This window comes from Chrysemys picta, chromosome 14 (assembly GCF_011386835.1).
Source record: "Chrysemys picta bellii isolate R12L10 chromosome 14, ASM1138683v2, whole genome shotgun sequence".
In the NCBI taxonomy this organism is placed as follows: domain Eukaryota; kingdom Metazoa; phylum Chordata; order Testudines; family Emydidae; genus Chrysemys; species Chrysemys picta.
In genome coordinates this window covers 25707196-25730475 of record NC_088804.1, presented here as the reverse complement: position 1 = coordinate 25730475, position 23280 = coordinate 25707196, and the positions used below count along the sequence as shown (strand labels likewise).

The window sequence follows — 23280 nt, the reverse complement described above, 5'->3', positions numbered from 1 at the left end:
AATACTAACAAGAAAATCGGTGCTTAGAAATTTTCAAGGAAAGTAAAGACGGGAGTGAAGAGGATGCATTGCACTGCAAGTACTGCAGCGCTGCAGTCAGTGCTCACGCTGGTAAAATAGAGGAGCGTGTCAAAAGCAAGCAACACAAGAAGGTTAGAGAAGAAAGTGAGCTTCAGGATAAACAGTCAGTATCAGGAGCTTTCACCAGGGCTTTAATAAAAGAGAGGACACAATCATGATTGTGTCAATGAATTTGTGAGTGCTCTTTGTTTCACTGGACAGCTGCTGTTAATTGCAGAGGAGCCTATTGGTGACTGTGCGACTATACTGTCCAGCAGCAAAAACCCTTCCTAATGCAGACAACCTCATTCAGAAGTATCTGAACGAAAATTACGGTGCTGTAGTATCTAAACTGATGGAACAAATTGATGGAAGTGTGGTGTCTAGTCTGATTTTTAACTGACATGTTTGAGATGTACCAACCAATTTGGGGAAACGTTTCCATAACACAGATTCTGCTTCCTACATGGCTAAATTTGCACAAGAGATTAAACTCAATCAGAAACTGGAGCTACTACATATTACCAGTCCTGCTCATCTGATTAATGTTGCACTGTTAGCAGCTACTGCTACAGAAGAAATGAAAGACGTGAAATCTTGCATCGTTTGATTCAGGGCTGTTTTCAAGCATGTAAACAAGTTGAAGGCATTGTTTTACACGGTGCGAGATGAGTGCAGAGTGTTGATTACCTACTCCTGTTGTGCCACATCAGTAAATGAGCTTGTACTTTGCTGCCTGTCGTAAATATAATGCATAGACTGTGGTAATGCCTCTCCTATATCATCCTAAGTTTGTTGGTTCTAAAGCAGAAACTTTGAAGAGCCTGGCAAATAACCAAAATGATCGCCAGATTTTGCGTACCAAGGTAGTGTTCATTGTTAAAAACTTGGAATCACTGTGTGATACACAGACAGAGCCGGCTCCAGCATTTCTGCTGCCTGATCGGCAGCGGCAATTGGGGGTGGGGGGGAAGCCGTGATTGGCGGCAGCAGCTCAGCGGCAGGTCCTTCGCTCCTAGAGGGAGTGAGGGACCTGCCGCCCCTGAATTGCCACAGGTGCCGCCCCTCTCCCTTGGCCGCCCCAAGCACCTGCTTGTTAAGATGGTGCCTGGAGCCGGCCCTGTACACAGAAAACACTGGAGTTTTCTCTGACTACTGCCAACACATATGTTTACTGGATCTTGACAACCAAAATCTCAGCTGAATTGAGCACGAAAACTGCAGGAGAAACATATGAAAAAAAAAAACCAGCTGTTTCTGGAAATCCTTCCGACGCCAGAACATGAGAGAACCAAAAAAGCATTCAAAACTTTCAACACAATGCTCAGCAAGAAATGGGAGATGACCGTGGCCTGTAATCTGAACCCCGACGTGTTTGGTACCGAAGATTCTTTTGGGAATGTCATTCAGGTGTTGCACCCCTTCCTCAAGGTGAATTTTGCAGTAGAATATGACCGTTATTACAAAGCGTTTCAACCATTTGCCACTAAAGATGAAAAGGGAATTTCCTACTTACATGAACTTGCGTAACCCTGAAAATGCAAAACTGTGGAACAGTCCTCAAGACACACTTCCCAACTTCAGCAAAGTGGCAGAGTGAGCTTTGAGTGTATCCACTGGATCTATTGATGCAGAACGCATATTTCAAAATTGGACTACCTCCAAGACCGCAAAAGGCTCAACATGAGTGAGGATATTTTGAAGAAAATTATATGAGCATATGCAAACCAGGATTTCTGGAAAAACTACTACTACTCTCTGTGAGAGAGAGAGAGAGAGAGAGAATGCATACCTTTGTACATTTAAAAAAAAGTTTCAATTATACTATTGTAAAATGTGCATATTACAAAAGCTTTTTGGTTTTCTTTTTCCGCCCCTCGATTTTATTTTTAACCTGATTTCATCCTGGTTTTAATGTTTGGAAAATAAACACTGAAAAACTCCCCCCCCACACACACTTTTTTTTTCTCCAAATAAAAACTGAAAATGCAGAACACTAAATGTATGGTGTGTTGTTACATTTGTTACTGTGCATTAAACTATTAAAAATAAATTGTAGATCAAGAAGTCCTCTAGGCTAAATATGATAGGCATACAGTTGTGCATCTAGTGCAGTGGTGGGCAACCTGCGGGCCACATGCAGCCCATCAGGGTAAGCTGATTGTGGGCCACGAGACATTTTGCAGTCATTGACCGTCCGCAGGCACGGCCCCCGGCAACTCCCAGTGGCCGCGTTTTGCTGTTCCCAGGCAGCCTGCAATCAGCTTACCCTGATGGACCGCATGCGGCCCGCAGGTTGCCCACCACTGATCTAGTGTGTTTATGCAATTGCCGCATTAAGTAACAGTAAATATACTGCATTCATACACACAGTCGCAGTAGTTGCACATATTTAATGGGCAGTCATGTGTCTGTCTGAAAATATAGCTTTTAAAGTCTCTGGTCAGTGTGCTCTGTCACAACTGAATGTGCTGATTTTTTTCCTGGGTAGCAGGAAAAAAGAGGATGATACTCCCTTAAGGATCCTTCCTGCATTTGGGGCCTAAGGGAGGAGAAACAGGGACACACCTGAATGGAGGCCAGGAGGGGGGGGGACAGGAAATGGCCAAACCAGGTGGAGGCATTGATCCACCATTCATGCATTCCAGAGGGATCTCTCTCTCTCAGATCAGCAGCAACTACCCTCAACCCAGAACAGGACTGAGTTTTATGATCTGCTATGGCTGGCATTAGTTGCCTTTTTTCTTTTGGGGCTGGGAAGAAATGTTTCCCTCACCTCCAGATTGGCCAAGGCAGGCTGGGTTTTTTCATCTTCCTCACAGCAGGTCATGGACCTGGTGGTTAGGTTGAGATGTCGCAACTTAGTAGGTGGCAGGTGTGGCAGATCTTGGTGCAGGTGCTTGTTACTGAGGAAATACAATTCCCTGGTAAATGGGTTGGAAGTGGACTTATGGGGAAGCATACTTTAAGGAAGCTGGAAAAAGAAGGGTTGGGGCGTCTAACATCTTGTTCAGCAGGCAGACAGCTCTGCGCCTTTTCCAGCCCTTAGCCCTCATACAAGGGGAGGCTGCTGGTGTCCCTGCAACAGACTGGCTGAAGTCTGATCAGGCCATCAGCCCTCCCAAGTAGGTGTGAGCAATTAAGGAAATAACTGTGACGTACACTGCATGACTTGGCTATCCAGAACCCAAGAGCCTACTCAAATGGTAGCGCCTGGTCTGTAACTTTCATTCCTGTGTAGCATCTACTTGGTGATTTTTCCATCACTCAGTTCTGCAGTAACCCAAACATCTTAGAAAGCCAGCCTTCCTTATTAATATTGTTTGGTGATTGTAATTATAATTGGTTTAAGAAACCCAGAAAATTTCTATGATGACAGTAATGTTTAAAAAAAAAAAAACTTAAGATTTTTGGCTATTTTGATTGTGGTGTATTTAAATCCTAATTGCCTTTATTGAAACCTATTAATCTATGGAAATTATGGAATGCCTCTGGAATTGTAATTATACTGAGTCAGCGCAGCCTTTCCTTAGCAACATTACAGCTTTATATATCACAAACTGGAGGATAATTAATCCTAATACATTAAAAGTACTTGATACATAAGGATAAGTACTTGAATGCTTTCCTCTTTCAAAGCAAGAATTTTATTTCTTTATGAAAGATTTGTAACTGGTCAAACATCTGTTATCACGTAAGATCTAATAGGTGGTAAAAATATAAGAATAAATCACCAAAAAATGCAGAAAATCTATGTGACTAGAGGGGAAATAATTTCTGCTCAGGCTCTAAAATTGTTACAAGGTTGAATGTATGAGACAATGCAAAGTTCAGATAGTTGGTAGGTAGGTTTTTAATAAGAACACAGTATTGGCCTAACTGCTCACATTGAAGTCAGTGGTAAAACTTTCATTGACTTCAATGTGAGCAGAATTAGGCCAATGTTGAGCGTCTTTGAAAATCCCAAGTACTATGAAAATTTGAATTTCACAAAATTAAATGTTTAGTTTCTGTCCTCTGAATTGGGGATTGATTCACACACTCAGGGTCCAGTACTATCTAGAATGCAACCCTAAAGAACATGGGACCTTTTTACTGAGAACAATATTAATAATCACATCAAACAATTTCTCCATCTGCCAACACTTTTATGTATATGCTGTCTAGTTTGCTGCTGTTTAGAAATGAGCCTGAACCATAAATATAAGATCCAGCTTCAGCAATGTTGTGGGTTTTACTGATCTTGGGTTTTGGTTTGAGCTCGTATGTAATTACCATTTTGTGAAATAATAGTGAAATTGCTTGTCTTTACTCTGTGTTGTGGGAATGGTTTCTCTTCTACAACTTTAATTCTTCAATAAACATTTTATATTTAAAAATATATTTCACATTTTAATTAATGTGTATAATCTAGAAAATATCATGTGTTTGTATATATGTACACATGCACAGAATAATTTAATGATTAGCTATGCAAGAATTTCCTAAATAACATGAGCCTACATCCTCATAGCTGAATCTTCCAAACCGGAGTTTTATTTCCAATGCTCAGATCCTACAAGTGGCTCCACATGGGTGGACCCTTGCATCCAGGCAAAGCAACATTGACTTCAATGGGGTCCTGCATGGACACAGAGGTTTGCCCACACAGAGCATGGATTTACAGTCTGATTTATGCATTTAGACTGTAAACTTGTTGGGGTACAGCAAGTGGAGAATTAGTAGGATTATGACATTTTAATCTTAATTTTTTTTTAAATGAGCAATTGATTTTTAGTCAGACTATGGAAAATCTTGTGCCTCTTATTTTTTGTTGAAACCTATTTTACCTCGTCTTTGTATATGTTTGTACAGTGCCTGATTGGTCTTTGGGCACTATTGTAATATAACATTAAGTAGTAATTATGACTGTTCAGTTTTAACCTATTGTATTAAAGTTAAATTATAATTCATTTATTAATTGGAGATATAGAATATTCATTGGCTTAGCCACAAGGCACTTTAACACAAGGTATAGCCATCTGTCCCTAGTTATCTCAAAAGTTAAGGTCTCAAAATAGTCCTCTGTGAGCTAGAGAATTGGGCTATTTTGTTCTGATTCAGTGTTTTAAGGTGACTTATAAAGAAAAAATAAATGGGGTATTTGCTCATTTGATACATAAAGACAAACTGTAAGTAAGTTTGCTTGTATAATTCTACTTGTTTCTTCAAAACCTCCTATGCAAATAGAGAATTTGTAGGATTATGACATTTTAATTTTTTTTTTAAATAAGCAATTGATTTGTAGTCAGACTATTGAAAATCTCATACCTCTTATTTTTCATTAAAACCTATTTAACTTAAACATCTCACAAACTCTTAGCAGGAGAGATCTTTGTTAATGATTCAGCACTCCCATTTTTTCAATTAAAGCTGAGCTCTCGCTTCGTTTCTGTGGCCCTCCATTGGGGGCCATTAGCTGAAACAGTGAAAATAAGATCTGATATTTCTGGGATTAAAAAACAAGCAGAAAACAAACTTAAAACCATACATCATAAAGAATCAAAGGGAACGCACCATTTTTTCCCTTTGAATATTACCCTTTAATAGTTATTTTCCCCTACAATGGCAAAACGTACTTTGTCTTTTGTAGGACCAGAACTGTTGCATTGTAGAATGCAAACCAAAACACACAATCTGTCATATGTTATGAATTTCAATATAGATGTTAATAGTAGGATTATGATTGGTACTAACTCATACTGTAATTATTTCACTATACTCTAACCACAAGATTTGAGACCCTGGCAAATATGTACTTGCTTTCCATATTTGATGATATCAGTCTCAGTGGGTATGTAACGTCTTTCCCACACAGCACTTGTTTATTCCCTTCTGATATGCTGGTGTGACCTTCTTAGTCATTTGAGTGATTTGAAATAGGCCTTATCTGGTATCTCTAGTATCATCTTTCTATAAATTATTTTTATTACAGCTTTTTGTATAGTCACAAAAGAATGGAGCAGATTTAGTCAAATAATGTATGTATTAAGTTATTACAAAGCAAGTTATTTACATTATTAATATTAAAATAAATATCCTCCCTTACAGCAACTTTCATAGAACCAGAATATCAAAGCACAAACTTTAATTTATGTCAGTGGCTTCTAGTACAAATATATTTAACTTGATTTATAGTTATAGAGCTTACGTGGTTATAGCTAGCCACAAGCCCCCTAGTGGAGATGCAGCATAAGTCAGCAGGAGTTCTTTGGCCAGAATATCAGCTAAACCAGGGGTCGGCAACCTTTCAAAAGTGGTGTGCCGAGTCTTCCACTTCATGGAAATGTTGCCATTGACTTTAATGGGGCCAGGTTTCACCCTCAGAGTGTACATTAATGACTCTTAAGTACATTTTCCACCTAAAAGATTCATATTTAATTCTGGCAAATACTTAGTTGATTCTAATTTAATTTAATATGTTCAAATGTTTTTTTCTTTTGTTTGGTGGATCAGGGCTCTCTCTATTCCATGATCACAAAATCAAGGATGTTGGCAAGGGAATGAATTCTACAGCAAATGTCTTGTGCTCCAGAAGCCCTGCATCCATTTAAAAACAAGTTTTTAATAGTTATGATTGCAAAGAGTTCACATTTTTGAGGTTATAAGTGTCCATCCTGAACCTTCATAGTTCCTGAAAGATGGATGATAGATGATAACTGCCCCAGTCACGTCACCCGGTATCCCTTGGCCTCCAGGATTGTGTGGCCATGGAATGTGACATTTTTCCAAGATACAACAAAATTATGCATTTATTGCATTGGACGGGCATCCAATATTTTGTTTTATCTCCCTGCCCTGCTGAGACCTGCCTGCGAGTGGCCTCTTCTGTAACTTTCTCCACAAAGGAGAATTAATTAATTTATATTACAGTGCATTCTCCCTTCACTTGTTCTATAGAACCAGGGAAAGGGTCATGGAGCCAGGAATGCAGGCTAGGCAGGTAGGCTGCCTAGAGGATAAAGCAGCAGCCAATGAATGGGGAGCTGAAAAGACGAATCACTGAGTCTACTATAATTTCCTCTCTCTCCCAGCATGTGGAGAACACAGCTCAAAAAAAACCACCTAGCATCAAAAATAATAATTGCTGAAAATAATCACTGACAAATATTTCATGACTGAGTATTTTCAATTGTGAGCCATAGTGATGATATATGTTTGGGGTGGAATGGAATTGGAATGAAGGTTATTCTGTTTCATGGAGATACTATCAATTGACAATGCTGCAGATTTTAAAGGTGCTTGCTATAGAGTCTGGTCCCATTGTGCTGTGGAATATACAGGGCTCTGGCTATTATAGAAGGAGATGCTATAGACACTTAACAAGTGTGTAACACTTGAAGCCCACTGGGTGAATGTTTGTTGAAACTAGAGATGTTCCTCTTTGGTTGTATAATAATAAAAGAGCTTGCATATTGCTCTTTATATCAAGGTACCTCACAGCATTGCACAGATAATGTAAATTAAAATATTTGAGTTTTAAAACAAAAGGGAAAAAAAAGCAAAATAGAACAAATGTATTTTGTTTAATTGACTCCACTGTGAACTGCTGGGGAAAGAGAATTCAGTAACTTTACACACAATAGCTAAAAGCTCTAAAATCCATATTGTTAGAGAGTAATTGTTGCATAGGAGCAGTGAGAAGACATATATCAGCAGATATCCAACTGTGGCTCATTACATGGGAAATGAGGAGATAATTCAAGTGCTAAGGGTCGAGACCATACAAAGTCTTATATTGATTGTGAGAGAGCACCCATTACATGGATGATGATTGAGGGTGATAAGCCTTGCTGCTGAATTTTGAGTTTGCTGAAACTGAGGCAGTGCCGTATCAGAAAGGCTTGTACTGGCATAGTATTGCAAATGTGTAATCTGGCTATCACAAGGACACAGAGTACCACTTAGAAATCAGCAAGAATTATGGCAGCTAAGATATAGTCCTAAAATGGTAAATGGTTGATTCATATGTGGAATAAATGTGTTTCTCAAAGGGCAGCGCAAGGTTTATTGGCCCAGTAAAACTGTTCCTATTAAATGCTTAAAAAAGAAAAGAAAAATCTCCAGTGTTTTCTGTCTTTTTGATTCAGAAAGATGCATTAAATGCTCTCTTCTGGTTGGTTCATCTCAAAATGCAGATGTGTTTCTTAACACATTTGTTATCAAATTTGTCCTAAAGGGACATGCGTGTTCAGAGCAATGTCATTCAACCTTTAACAGAGAAATTGAGTTTAAACAAGAAATAGATTTTGACAATTAGATGCAAATGGCCATAGTTTAATTAACAATACTCTATTAAGTTTTGGGGCTGGCCTCCCTGGAAAGCCCTAGCTTCTTTTCAGTGAGATACAAGTAGATGTTTCTTCATCTGAAAAATTGATCATATGGGCTGTCACAGATCCACAGGATCAGTGCTACACTCTAGCTTTTAAACAGTCTCTTGGAGGAATCCCTTCAGTAATACAGACTGCAGAAGGTCTCATTTTTCCTTCAGGGTAGGCCACGCAGCCTCACCTCCTCCAAGACTGAGTCTCTGGGCACAAACACTTCTGCTTCACACTGTGAGCTCCTGGTCAGAGACATTTATATTCTTCAGGGACCAATCTACCTCATCAAGTATTTGCAGTGACACCAGGAAACATTTCTAAAGCAATAGGATTTAGTAGTCAACTGGAACACAGAATCAGAATTCCTTATGTTAGCACAGAGAAATAAACATTAAGACATAGTCCATTCTGCCAAGCCAGAGCAATCCACCAGTCAAGCTGTAATGGATTTTATTTCAGGCAGTGTTCTTCTCTGAGCCCTTTGTCAGTCCCAGGTGAGAGCAGCTAGCCTCTTCCAGAAGCCCCCTCTTTATACCCTGCTTGTCACCTCTCAGTCCTTTCGTTCGAGCTGGTCTCTGTTCAGCTACCCTGCTGAGAGGTGAAGGGAAAACCTCCTTCTTCTTGATCATTGATTGTAGGTGGACATGATCTGGTCATTGTGGCTTCCCATTGTCTCTTTCCTTTTCTGCATTGATATGGGTTGGTTTCAGCAGGTTCCAGACAGTTCCTTAATAACCCATTCCAGACAGCAAGGCAACACACACCCTCGTGTCTCTTGGGATGCCCTGAGAGCCCTTCTCTACCACCACCCCACTGGATAGCATTGCAAAGTACAGCGGGAAACTGAGGTGCACACAGGATTCATAAAAAAATCACCAAAAAATCCCATTTTGTCAGAGGAGCTATAAATTGAGAGGCTGCCATGACTGCCTGCTATCTATTAAATCTTTTTTCTAAAGGAACTGCCTTTATCCCCATTCATTCTTTTTACCCTGTGCTGAAATTCCCAGCAAGGGTGCCTGCCTGTTCATGTTCTCTATGATGTGGATACCTGCCTACAAGGAAATACTGTGCAACTACCAACTTTCACTTAGGTCACAGAACAGCGCTTTCAGGTGATGATAATTTTGGCCTTATCTGGCTTTATTTAAACCAGGAATGTAAAGAAATGTATGTTTATTGTAGTACTACTACTACTCCTCTGGCATTTCATTTTTCACATTTTCGCCCCCCCCTTTCTTTTCAGCTTGTTTGACATGGGAGGAGAATATTACTGCTATGCTTCTGACATTACCTGCACTTTTCCAGCAAATGGAAAGTTCACTCCTGACCAGAGGGCCATCTATGAAGCAGTGCTTAAGTCATCTCGTGCTGTAATGAAGGCAATCAAACCAGGTAAAAGATTGCTATATGTCAACAGAAATTGACAAGCTTAATGGGAGCATTCAAGCTGTCAAAACAATTATGGTGGGACTCAAAGGGTTGGAAAAAGCAAGAAACTGATCACCAGATCATAGTTCAATAAAAATAAAATTTGTATGGTGAGAGTCCTATTGCTAAGTTTAAATGGCTATTAGTGGAGCATAGTAATTATCATATATATTGCCCATCCAGCACAGTATTGTCAGGAAATAACATACGTTGAGAAATTTCTGTATTAATTAATATTCATTTTTCTCTGAATACCTTAAAGGTAGCAGTGGTGGTTGTTATATCAATTTAAATTGGCAACATTTTGTGGGGATTTTAGTGAGGATTGCAAGGTTCAAAACTGGGCAATACGCAAGTTTATTTCAAGCATTTTAGTTTTTGTAGGTTCCATGTTAATTAAATAGAAAACTTTTGCTGAAAACGTGAGTGAATATGTATTGGGGAATATACTTAATTACCTTGGAGGGCATCAGAAAACACGGACTATTGAATACTATGCATTGTGTCCATAAATTGAATGTGAGCCAGTTCATCTAGCGAATTGTACATTTTCATAGTTGAAGCATCCGCACTGAGTAATTGCAGAAAACACTGCAGTGAAAATCTGGTTTTTGTCATTGTTTTCATTCAGTTCAGCAAATAAATGCTTTTAGAGCTAAATGCTTTTAAAGCTAACTGTTATTGTGAGCTTGAATATTTTAATGGTGAAGGTACTTGAACATTTCTAAGTATTAGTAATAGACTAACTTTAGTGGAGAATGTACTTAATGCACAAAGTACATTTCTCCTTTAACATTACCTTGCTAGCTTTCAACCACCAGACCTTAGAGTGGGGAAGCTTTTTAGTTTGTCAGTTAGAACATGTTATTTCCCTGTTATGCAAGCTAGCTGCACATATAAGTGCTGCACATCCAGATACGATTTTATTGTTCCACTTCAAGCTATAATTATCTGGATCTGAAGTCTAGATATTTGCCATTTTAATAATAATGTACAAACTCCATAAACTTTCTAATTCCCCCCCCCCCCCCCCCAAAGTCCTGGTTCCATCCAGTCTTTATATTTTTCTCTACATTTTATTGCAAGCTTTAATTGCTTCATTTAATATGTATTGAAAAAGTTAATTTCTAGTATGTTGCTTATTAGTTTTGGGAGTTGAAACCTAAAGCAATGTTATGCTCATAATAATATAGAGATTTTCTGAATTAATTTACCCGTTTACTTTAACAAGGTCACAAAATTAAGTTATATTTCTGAAACTGCTTGCCAGGTTCTCAGCCAGCATTGTGAATGTACCAAACCCCTAAACAGCCTTCCAGGTGAAGTTATTTTAAATTTTAATATTGCTAATCAGATATTTGGCATCAAATCTTTATTGTTCTTCCTGAAAACATCATGTTGCTTTTAGCTTCTTGACTAGTTGGAATATTGGTGCAAATATATTTATTGTATGTTTTTGAGGCTGGTAATCGCAAACAGTGGCACATAAAGCAGGTTGAATGCATGTGCGGCAGACTGGTTTTGATGTTGCTGCCAATATGCACCAAAATATTATGATGCATCCATGTAACTGTGATCATGGGATGTTTCCATGAAAATACAGAATCTTCCACTGTAGAGACAAAACCGTTTGGGAGTTTGTAGGGCTGTTGCACCCTACCTCCTCAGCAGCTCCTGAACCCTTTTCCCTAAACAGTAAACATGAAGGAAGCTCTGAGAGCAGAACCTCGTGGGTTTCTTTACCCTTTTTTCCCTTCCGATGTGTTCTTCCCTGGCCACATTATGCTCCTAATAATCTTTAACGCTGAAAATTTTGTGGGAGCATGTCATAAAGGCGGTTAAGTGAAAAGAATTTGCAGAAGCACTGATTACCTGTGTTCTACAAACATGCATGAAAACTAGAGCTGTTGAAAAATAAAACCTGTTTTGATTAAAATGTTGAAGTTTCGATTTTGAAGTATACAAAACAGACTGACATTTTTCTTTTATTCCGTTTTTTTAATTTTAAAAATATCAAACACATTATTGAAATTGTTATTGAAAGTTTTCATTTGCCCAACCCTACTTTTAACTTGAGGGGAGAGAGGATGTCATGAGTGGGAGACCTCACTTTGTTTTTGAGGATTTATCATCAAAAACTTTTTTTTCCAAATAGAAGGCCATTTTACCAAAGAAACGTCCCTTTAAATTGTTTGACCAGTTCTAATAAAAACTCTTGTGTTGACTACAGTTTGATAAAATAATTTCAATAAAATCATAGAGGAGGAATGAAAATGTGAGGAAGAGAGCTGTAATCTTTATAATATTTTGAAATAAACAGAAATTATCTTCTCTCCGCCTAAAAAAAATAAAGCATTATAGTTCTGCCTACTAGGAAACAGGAAGCAAAAAACTTGTCAATTCAAAGGTCTTTTAAATATAGCCAGGCTCCAGCATATTTCAATCAGCCTTTTTTGGCTCCTGAAAGTCCTTGCTCATTCCACTTTTACTTTTTTTTTCTACCTCCATTTCCAAGTGTTACTCACTATGCAAAGAAAACCATACGATTACAAACCCCTAATGTGGCAGGCTCCAGAAAAAGAATTTACATACACAACAAAAATCAGCCGCTACTTTTTCTGTAGAAAATAATATTTCTCTCCAGTTGTAGAACTGGGTCCTCGATTGATTTTGCTTGCTGGCATATGGTCAAGTAGGACTTTGACTAGCCTTTTCAGAAAGTTAGAGATGTCAGTAAAGAACTATATAGCTAGGGCTTCTAGATACTATGATAATAAAAATAAGAAGTTATTACTATATAAAGATATCAAATAAATGCTGTTTTTGGTTACATCACATCATCTTTATGGAGAATATGTGCTGCTAAAGAAAGCTAGCACTGTAAAATAGTGTGCACGGGATTTTTACTGGTGCAATTTAGGAATTAACTTTTGAAACTTTGGCCCTCAAATGAGGCTAGTGATAACATCTCTGAAAATTGATTTTGCTTCTGTTTGTTTCTATTAAATCTAATCTGCTATTAAAGAATAACTTCAGAAGGTTCCCAAAGCTTCAGATTCTATTGTAGCAAAGAATTAATTTGACTCTGTTCTCTGTGGGTCAAAATACATATAATTCAGAAATTTGTATATCCTAGCTTCCAATCCAAAAACAAAACAGGAAAAATCCCTGTGGGTTGCAAATACTATGTTCTGCAAATTGAGAAACCATCGTGATGGAATTGTAACTCAAGTGCAACAGCGATTATGCCACAAAACTGATCTGTAGGAAAAAAGGCATATTCAATTCTATTGCACAAGCAACAATTTTGGAACCACTTGACGATAGCTATATTACCAAGAAAAAAAATGTAACTTCGTTGTTGATTAAAAATGAAAGTTTGAAGAATAGTAGTTGTGGGGAAAAGATTCAAAAAGGGACATTTGCATGGGATTAGAGCAGACATTTGTATCCATTTTCTTGATAGGTTAATGATAAAATATTCCAAAAATAGCAATGGAAAGAAACTGCATTTCTACTTATGTTATATTCTTAATGTTTCATAACCATCTCAGCTAAATCTATGGAAAAAATCAGAAGGGAAATATGGGGACAGATATATATATATAAAGTACTGAAATTTACATAATTTAATTATTTCATGATTCATCAGGTATTCGCTTCAAATATCTGTGTCTCGAATACAAATCTTAATATGCATACGCACACATATATACAGATACATGGTCACATACAATTTTTGCCACAGACCCCCTGCCTCATTAAGTGCACATTATGGATGGTGCACATTTAATGAGCAACTATTATATATTGTTTATCCTCATTAAGTGTATAGCCCCATGCTTTATTTGCTGCACCTGCTCTGAAGAGATAATTATTAATTTCCTCATGGGCTTTTCAGTGGTGCTCATCACTATAATATCTAAGTGCTCAGAAATATTAACTAGTTTATTTTCATAACACCCCTGTGAGGTGAAGGGGTAGTATCATCCCCGGTTTACAGATGGGGAACTGCGGCAGAGAGATTAAGGTCAAAAGTATCCATTAATTTTGGGTTTGAGAAGCCTAAGACATGATTTTTCAGAGTATTCTTGTCACCTTTGCATTTGAATCAGGCAGCTTCCTCCACACCAAGAGCACAGGAGAAAGTCTCTCTCTGCTTATAGTTCCAATGTCTGGACACAGACCTGGCCTAACCCTCCGCAGGACAATTGCCTGGGGCCCTACGAAGCTAAGTTACAACACATCTACACAGTCACTGTGGGTAAATGTAATGCAAATATTACAGTAGTCTCTAAAAGTGGAACTAAATCACACTAAAGCAGAGGTTTGCAAGCTGGTGGGGGGGGGGCACACTCTCCTAGGAGAGTGCAGAGGAACGTTTTTTGGGGGGGAACAGAGACACCAGGTGGCTCAGGCTTCAACCCCGGGTGGAGGCTCGGGCTTCGGCTTTGGCCCTGGGTGGCGGGGCCCACTCCTTAGTTTCTGCCCTGGGCCCCAGCAAGTCTAACGTGGGCCCTGCTCATTGCAGATGGAATCTTCAGGGAAATTAGCTGCATGCTCTTTCAACTCTTGACTGAGCATGTGCAAGCTGCAATTTTCTCAAAGGCTAAATTGGCCAAATTTGGGTAGATTTTCTGAACAGCAAAAGGCCCATTCCTAACACAAAGACCTCCTGCCACATTTCAAATCCTTGCTCCAATGCATGGGGGCACTAGAGCTTCTCAAAGAAAAGGTCTCCAGAATTTTTTAACAAGGACAAAATATATCTTTCTCTAGCCTCATTCTCAGAAATGACTGAGACACTTTGACTGAAATTTCAAAATAAATAAATAAATAGAATAAAATAAAATAAAATAAACAGCTGGAGGCAGTCACCCTAGATGGAAAATTTTAACCCAAAGAATTAAGCTTTGGCAAAGTTGTAAGCAACTGAAAGAAAGGTTTTAAAGTGAGAAGTTTCAGGAAAGCACAATAATGGGCAGTGCTAAGAGCCCCAATGGACAAGCAGAACTAGTATCCTAATAAAATATCTTCTCATACACTTTCACCTAAAATATGAGTACTCCCAAATAGGTTGTTTCTGCCTCCAAAACTAACGAAGATATAGGCATATTTAAATGGATATTTATCATTATTATTGCAGACGATACCAAGCTGGGGAGGGGTTGCAAGTGCTTTGGAGGATAGGATTAAAATTCACAATGATCTAGACAAACTGGAGAAATGGTCTGAAGTAAATAGGATTAAATTCAGTAAGGACAAATGCAGAGTACTCCACTTAGGAAGGAACAATCAGTTGCACGCATACAAAATGGGAAATGGCTGCCTAGGAAGGAGTACTGCAGAAAGGGATATGGGGTTCATAGTGGACCACAAGCTAAATGTGAGTAAATAGTGTAACGCTGTTGCAAAAAAAGTGAACATCATTCTGGAATGTATTAGCAGGAGTGTTGTAAGCAAGACACAAGAAGTAATTCTTCCACTCTGATTAGGCCTCAACTGGAGTTTTGTGTCCAGTTCTGGGCACCACATTTCAGGAAGGAGGTGGAAAAATTGGAGAGAGTCCAGAGAAGAGCAACAAAAATGATTAAAGGTCTAGAAAACATGACCTATGAGGGAAGATTGGGAAAAAAATGGGTTTGTTTAGTCTGGAAAAGAAAAGACAGAGGGGACATAACAGTTTTCAAGGATGTAAAAGGTTGTTACAGGGAGGAGGAAGAAAAATTGTTTTTCTTAACCTCTGAGGATAGGACAAGAAGCAATGGGCTTAAATTGCAGCAAGGGAGATTTAGGTTGGGCATTAGGAAAAACTTCCTAACTGTCAGGGTGGTTATGCACTGGAATAAATTGCCTACGGAGGTTGTGGAATCTCCAGCATGGGAGATTTTTAAGAGCAGGTTGGACAAACACCTGTCAGGGATGGTCTAGATAATTAGTCCTGCCAGAAGTACAGGGGGCTGGACTAGATGACCTCTCGAGGTCCCTTCCAGTTCTATGATTCTATGATTTATTGTTTGGTTAGGCCCTGTTTTAGCAAGGCACTTACACAAGCATGGGACCGCTGAGTTCAGTGATTCATGTGGTTAAATGTCAGCACATACTTATATACCTTGATGAATCAGGGCCTTAGTGTTGATCCCATACAAATATCCATAGCTTTTGGATTTGTAAACTAGTTTTACTGTACGTTGGGTTTTTTTTTTAGGATAGGGGTTAGACTCACTATGTTTCAGCAACCAGTAAAACTCTTCATTAAAAATTGGAGGGAGTTATTAAATAGTGAGGTCTGCATTCTGTTTGTCCTCTCCATTAACCTAAAATATTCAAAGAATTCTTGTAAATAATTATGATCTCACTATAGGACTGCTCTTCTGACACCATTTTGAAATCCCAGTTTAATGAAGAGATGTGAATAAAAGGAAAATATGACCTGTGATGTACAAATAAAAATGTTACCCATTAGTAATGAAAACAACAAAACTGTGTAGACAGCATGGTCTGTTGCTTAGTGCCAAGGGACTACAGTTGTATTCCTTATTCTAGCACTGATTTGCTATGTGGCCTTTTGCAAGCCACTTCACCTCTCTGTGCCTCAGGTTTTCTGTATCAGAGATGGGTTCATACTTACCCAACTTTGAAAAGCCCTTTACCATCCTCATGTGAATACTGTTACATAAAGGCTAGTAATGTTCCAGTAATGGCCCACCACACAGTAGCTGAAAACTGTGGTATTTGGACAATTACTATAGAATAGTCCAGGGGTTCTCAAACTTCTTTGCGCCGCAACCCCCTTCTGACAACAAAAATTACTACACGACCCCAGGAGGGAGGACCAAAGCCTGAGCCTGCCTCAGCGCTGCTGCTCCGGGTGTGGGGGCCAGAGCCCAAGGGCTTCAGCCTCAGGTGGGGCGCCTGTAACCTGAACCCCACCACTTCAGGCTGAAGCCATCAGGCTTTGGCCCCCCGGGCAGTGGGGCTTGGGCTTCAGTCCTTGGCCCCAGCAATCTAACACCAGCTCTGGCAACCTCATTAAAACGGGGTTGTGACCCACTTTGGGTCCTGACCCACAGTTTGAGAACTGCTGGTATGGTCTATTTTATAATTGTTTCAGGTGACTTATAAAGGTATTTACTGTATCATTATAATGAGTATTTAGAAGATGTTAATAAATACACATCTACAAGCCAAATCCCAATTCTTGAGGCCATAGTGCTGGTGACATTACATCTTTTTAAATGTATTATTGTTTTAGACCCCAGGTTGATAGATGGAGTCTTTTTATTTCCTATATTAAAACTTAGATCCTTAAACTACTTGGAATTAATGTTCTAGATAATAAGGGATATGCAGTGCACCTTCCATTGTTCTCCCTGTTTAAGTTAAACACTCTGATCCTTAATTTGTAGGCTCTACATCTATTCTGTAAAGTGAGATACAGTCACATTCCAAGCATTATTTTTAAATGTATGGACATTTTCAAAAATGACTACTCTGTTTTGTTCAGTAGCTCTCTAGTTCTTTATTTCATTTTCCCAGGTATACACCATATGATATTAAGAGAATTAAACACCTCTTTCAGTAAGGTCCATTGTTCTAAATTCCTCTTTCTCTAGTCAACTGTTCACAAGCAACAGCTAAGGCCAACTTGGCTACCATTCAATTCCCTATCTGTACATTTATATGATTTAACAAGCTTGTATCTCAAGTCCCCACTGAACTGAAATTGCAATCAGACATTAGTTGGGCAGCTGGGCATATTTGTTGATTGATGTTGTTTGTTTCAATAAAATATGCGAAATTGTTCCAGATATGCACAAAAGTTGTTCACCAAGCCAGCTTATATGCAATGTGAAAGCTATTCTCCTTAATGACATTGCATTTACAGAACTACATATAGAAGTCTTGTGGCCACAGAACTTTTCAAAGTTGGCATTGGCATTTAGGGGTGTGGGCATATCCCTTGAGCCCTCCATTCTCCTCTCCAAAAGAGTTAACCCCATGTCCCCTCTACCTCTCCAGATGGAGTTGGCAGAATCCCCTCCTGAAAAGGTCAGACTTTCCTATGATGAACAATGTTGGGGAAAGTAGTCCAGGAAAAGCTCTTCTCACACCAAGCGCCTCAGATAATGATAGACACAGATGTCTCTGGTATAGCGTGAGGAGCTTAATTAGTAAACTTGACTGTTGTTAGTCTTTCAGAGTTGAGACTCCATGTAAATTTTCTAGTGCTGAGGACCCCTTGGGATGGTTCTCAGTCATGGACAATATGGTTGTTCTGTAATACCTCAACAGAGTGAGCACATGGTCACTTGTCATATCAAAAGGCAATTAATCCATGGGAACAGTGAGTCCAAAACAAAGAAACCCCATCTGACAAAAAACACCATCAATGATGACCTGAGTTGAGAGGGTAGATTATTGAGTGGACGTTCAAACCCTCAGTGGCATCTTTACTGACTGAGGTCATCCAGATGTGGACTTGCACGTTAGAACTCGGAGCCGATGTCTGAGGTTTTTCTCCAGAGTTAGCAGGGGCCTGTAACTTGTATCACTATCATTTCTTATTTGTGCTGGAGAAATACCCAAAGGCTCGAGTTAGGATTGGGGTCTCAATGTGCTAGGTGCTGTACAACACATAGAAAAGCACAATACCTTCCCTTAAGAGTTTATAGTCTAATTTCAGACACCTTCTTTTATGTTACAGGGCAAAATGCTCATTGAAATTTCAATTAGGTGCTAACTAAACATGTGAAAGGTCCTTTGATCCTATGTGAACTCACTCACTATACCACCTCTTGTGGAAAGTTTTTTTGTCTTGGTGGCCATAACCTTGACTATTAGGATCTCTGAGTTACTGGCTGTTGTGGGGTCAGGTCACCCTTTAACACGTTGTATGGGGAGAAGGTGGTATTTAGGCTTCATCCAAAATTTTCACCTAAATTGATGCATATCACTTGCCTCTATTTTCCCCAAAGCCCTAAGCTGTCCTGGGAAGGTCAGCTGCGTGTTCTGGATATCAAGAGAGTAGTCAGTCCCTGATTAGAAATAAACCTTTTTGATGGTCCAATATAATGTTTATGATCTTTGGAGAAAAATGTAAAGGTTGGGCTACTTCAGCTCACATCCTACCTAAATGGATAGGGTTGTACATTGTCTTATGACATGGCAGATATTTCAGGGCTGAGGGAAAGGGTGGCAACTTCAGTGGCATGTATCTGTAACGTGACCTTATCTGAAAAGTGTAGAGCTCAGTTTGCACCTTCACAAATCACTCAGTGTCACATCAAGAACTGATTTTGGTTTCGGGAGACCGGTTCTGCCTATTGAACAGTGACTGAAGAACTCAGCCCTCTTCTTGACAGGGAGGTTACAGCTAGCTAGTCTGCTGCATTTGGGTTCTTCTAGGTAATGTCATTTATGAGAACAAATTACCAAAACAACTCCTGTACTCTGAACATATTGCCTCTAACAGAGCCACACTGATTGTGAATGATTCACAATTCAAGACCTAATGCTTTTGGAGGCAGAGAAGAACTGATTAATGGCTATACAGGGTGTAGTCTTGTGTCCCTTAGCCAATAGAATGTAAGGTTTGAGTGATGTGCATCCTTGAAAAGGGTTTGTGGCTGAATGGTCAGGCACACAACTCTGTGGAGGACGTATGTTCAGAGAACAAGAGCTACTGTGCTGAGTAACACCTGTTGTATACAAATAAAATGTAGAGAATGCTTTTTATACAAAAAAAATTGAAAATTTCAAAGGTTCAATTTTTTTCTGCTCTGTTTTTGCTACTTAAGTATGTTCCAAAAGGAACAGAATGGAGAAGATTGTTGGGTTTAGATAGTAGATCTTGGCATGAAATAATCCAAATAATTTTAAGAACCTGTTAAAGGCACTAATAGCTACAGAATTTAACATAGTATGTTGTACTATTGATGACTTGTTCTCCATGTTTTAAATTGAGCGCACACATGGTAAGGAATGTATGCAAATTCAGAAATTGCAAGGTCACAGATTACTTATTAAACACTTATTTTGAGCCATAACAGTTCCATATCTCACAAGAGCTCAGGTTTATTTCTGTATATTACAGTTCCTTATGCCTTTTTATGATGTCATTCATCTTATGTGTTCTACTAAAAAGGAAAAAACTTAAACACATGAGGAACATCATTGTAACTATCCTATTAAAAAAATAACTATTACCTCATTCATAAATGCTGTTGACTACAAGATAAATTTACTAAAATGTTTCTCTCCATCAGATATTCAGAGAAATGGTTTTTTCATTTATAATTTATTTAAATCGTTTATTTTTATTTTGTGTAGTCCAAATTTGTATTGAGTTATAAGCACATATTGGCTGTCAGTTGTGCTTTCTAATGACAATCGTTTCTTTTAATATATTTTTTTAAGGAATTAATACAGTTTTGTCATGCTCTAAATTGGACTTTATGACAGAAGCATTACAGAGAGGGACTGGGGAAGACATGAGATTATTTCATGTTTGTTTATTAATTTCTAACTTCCCTACTTGTATTATGGAATAATTTCTGTCCAGGTTTTCTTATTTTCATGCCAACTACTGCAAGTCATTTTAATTTTTTGTGATATCTAAAGCATGGCAATATTTCTTAGGCATAGAACATTAATAACTTAAGTTGAGGATTTCATATTGATTCCCCTAAAGGATAAGTGCTTTCAGAGTGTTATAACTAGTCCTTGATATTTAATGAATCCCAACAGATGACATGGCAATATACTTTTCCCTTTCAATTAAGAATGTGCTCTTGTGTTAAAAACAGTTGGAAAGAATCTAACTCTTGTTCATATATAATGTCACAGAAATTAATAGTCCATTCTCTATTGAATTATGCCTATAGTATTTTCCTGCTCATAGTATAACATTATTTCTTTGTTCATAAACAAGTTGCACTCTGTTTAAGTGTTAGTTTTGTGTGAGTGACCCAGAAAAGGCATTGTGGCTTGCCATTTAAACTTAAATCAGAATTCATCAACATCAATTGTTTGCTAAAGGAGGCATGGCCATCCCCAAAGGGGTTTGGAAAGTGGGAGGCAGACAAAGTTCTAATATTGAACAACAAGCAACATTAATTGATAAATTGAAAACTCACAACTTTTTTTAAATTGTTACAAAAGTCTATGAACTAATGCATGTGAATCCTATTGTATTGGGATGAGAGTCACTGTTAACCATACAGACTAACTGCCCAGAGTTAGCATTAGCTAACAGTAGGAGATGAAAGAAAGGGGCATTACTCTCTGTCAAATTCAGCAAATCTTTCAGTCCCTCAAAGCAAGAAACAATCCGTTGTAATGTAAGATTATCCTTTTTTCCCTAGATGCAAGATTTCAGACTGAGAGTCTCTCACTACGAACCCCACTGGGAACTGTTCTTTTCAGTTGTAGGCTAACACACAGCAGTTGACCCACGGAGAGTGACCACTGCAACATTAGAGAGGCAAAAATAACAGAGTATTCCCAAACCTATGAAACAAGGCACTTCTCAGAGAAGGCTGCCATTGTGTCCCTGAATTCTCCCTATGTGGCTTAGGTATTGTAGAGATCTCAGACCAGTTGGAACTGCAGCATGTGCAAGACCTACAGTAGATGCATTGCAGTAATACAAGAACAAACTTGCAGCCTTAGACCCAAATTCAGCAAAGATTTATTCATGTGCTTAACTTTAAGCATATGAGTATTCCCATAAACTTCAATGGAACTATTCACAACTTTAAATGAAGCATGTGTGAAAGGATTAGGGGTTGAATTTACTTTGTCACTTCTGTTCTTAGCATTTCTCTTTATTTAATATTATGTTTTATGTTTCTATTTTTAAATTTGAAAAATAACTTCCCCATTAAACCTTACTGGCTATAGCAGTGACACTGCAAATACAATTTTTGGATACTGTCATTGTGGGGGAATTAAATTGTTCTTCACATGGTGTCTGATCTGCAGTACTTCCAATCCAATATTCAAGGGATTGTTGTGTTGTACATTGTAATTTTCATTGAAGTGTGAGGTGCGTGAGTCCTTCAGACTTGATACTACATCAAGGTAGCTGTTAGAGAACCAACCTACTAGAAACAGAAGATTTTGTCTGGACAGAATAAAAATTGCCCTGAGTATTATCTGAGCTAAGTTTTTTTTCTAAACTTCCAAGTTTGAGTTTCCCCACTAAAACTAAACCCTAAAGTGCTGCTACTATTACCCGGAATATGTGCATCTTTGAAGATCTTGTGGTGAAACTGACTAGGCATGACATATTCTGCTGGGCTTCACTGCAGCTTGTTTCAAAAATTGCATCTTTTCAGTCTTCCATTCAGCAGACTTAGGCTACTGTGCTTTAAGAAAAATGATATCCTAGTTTAGAATTATCTTGGTGGCTTGACACACATGAAAAATCATCAAAATATAGGGCTTATAATGGAAGAAGGAACTGACCATTATCGACATATAGCAACAAACTGTTGGTTACCAGTGCAAAATAGAGCCCAAGTTTCAAACTTGGGTGACTAAAGATAGGCACCTGAATATGTAGTGCATTTAAGTAACTTATAAGTAATCATGCACCCACTATGCAAAATTGAGATCAGGTTACAGTTTCCCCCCATTTTGGGGGTTCTTGACAAAATTTCCCCAAAGTTCAAAGGTTTGTGGATTTGACTTTGGGCCCATTTCTGGTCATCAAACATAGTTGTAGATTTTAGTTCCCTTACATCTTACTATTTTGGTTTGTTTTTAGAAGATAAGAAGAACAGGAGTACTTGTGGCACCTTAGAGACTAACAAATTTATTAGAGCATAAGCTTTCGTGGACTACAGCCCACTTCTTCGGATGTAGTCCACGAAAGCTTATGCTCTAATAAATTTGTTAGTCTCTAAGGTGCCACAAGTACTCCTGTTCTTCTTTTTGCGGATACAGACTAACACGGCTGCTACTCTGAAACCTTTTAGAAGATAGATATTCTTGTCAGCAGTTACCTGCCATTTTTTGTCACAACTACCCAGTGAAGGCTAAGAAACATGCTCAGCAAACTAGTTTATTCAAACACTTCAACAACAGGACAATGCTATTTATAATAAGGTGTAATTTTATAATAATCTTTTTTTGTTGATGTTCAGGGGACATTTGCCAGGCCAGGTTGTTTGGGAACGAAATATAGAAAACTGATAACAAATTATTTGCTGTCTGATCTATTGTGCAAAAAGGAAGCTTTGAAAATCTGAAATGTAGCAATTTTTTCAACAAAACGAAAAGAGAAGAAAGCATCATCTTACATTTAAATAATGTTTAATAAGAATTTGCTTAGCATTTTTAGGGAGTTTTGTTTAATGTCTGCTATGTTTGTTACGTGTCTAGCCAATCTTAACATGTTCCAGTGGTTCACTGACTG

General features: G+C 38.4%; 1 protein-coding gene across 1 annotated transcript in view; it reads left to right on the top strand.

Moving 5' to 3' along the window:
• Positions 1–23280, top strand: part of PEPD (peptidase D) — a 222121-nt gene that overhangs the window by 167830 nt on the left and 31011 nt on the right. Inside the window, exon 12 of the mRNA XM_005289912.4 lies at positions 9673–9821. Within this exon, the coding sequence (XP_005289969.1) occupies positions 9673–9821 (149 nt within the window). The remainder of the gene's footprint in view (positions 1–9672; positions 9822–23280) is intronic.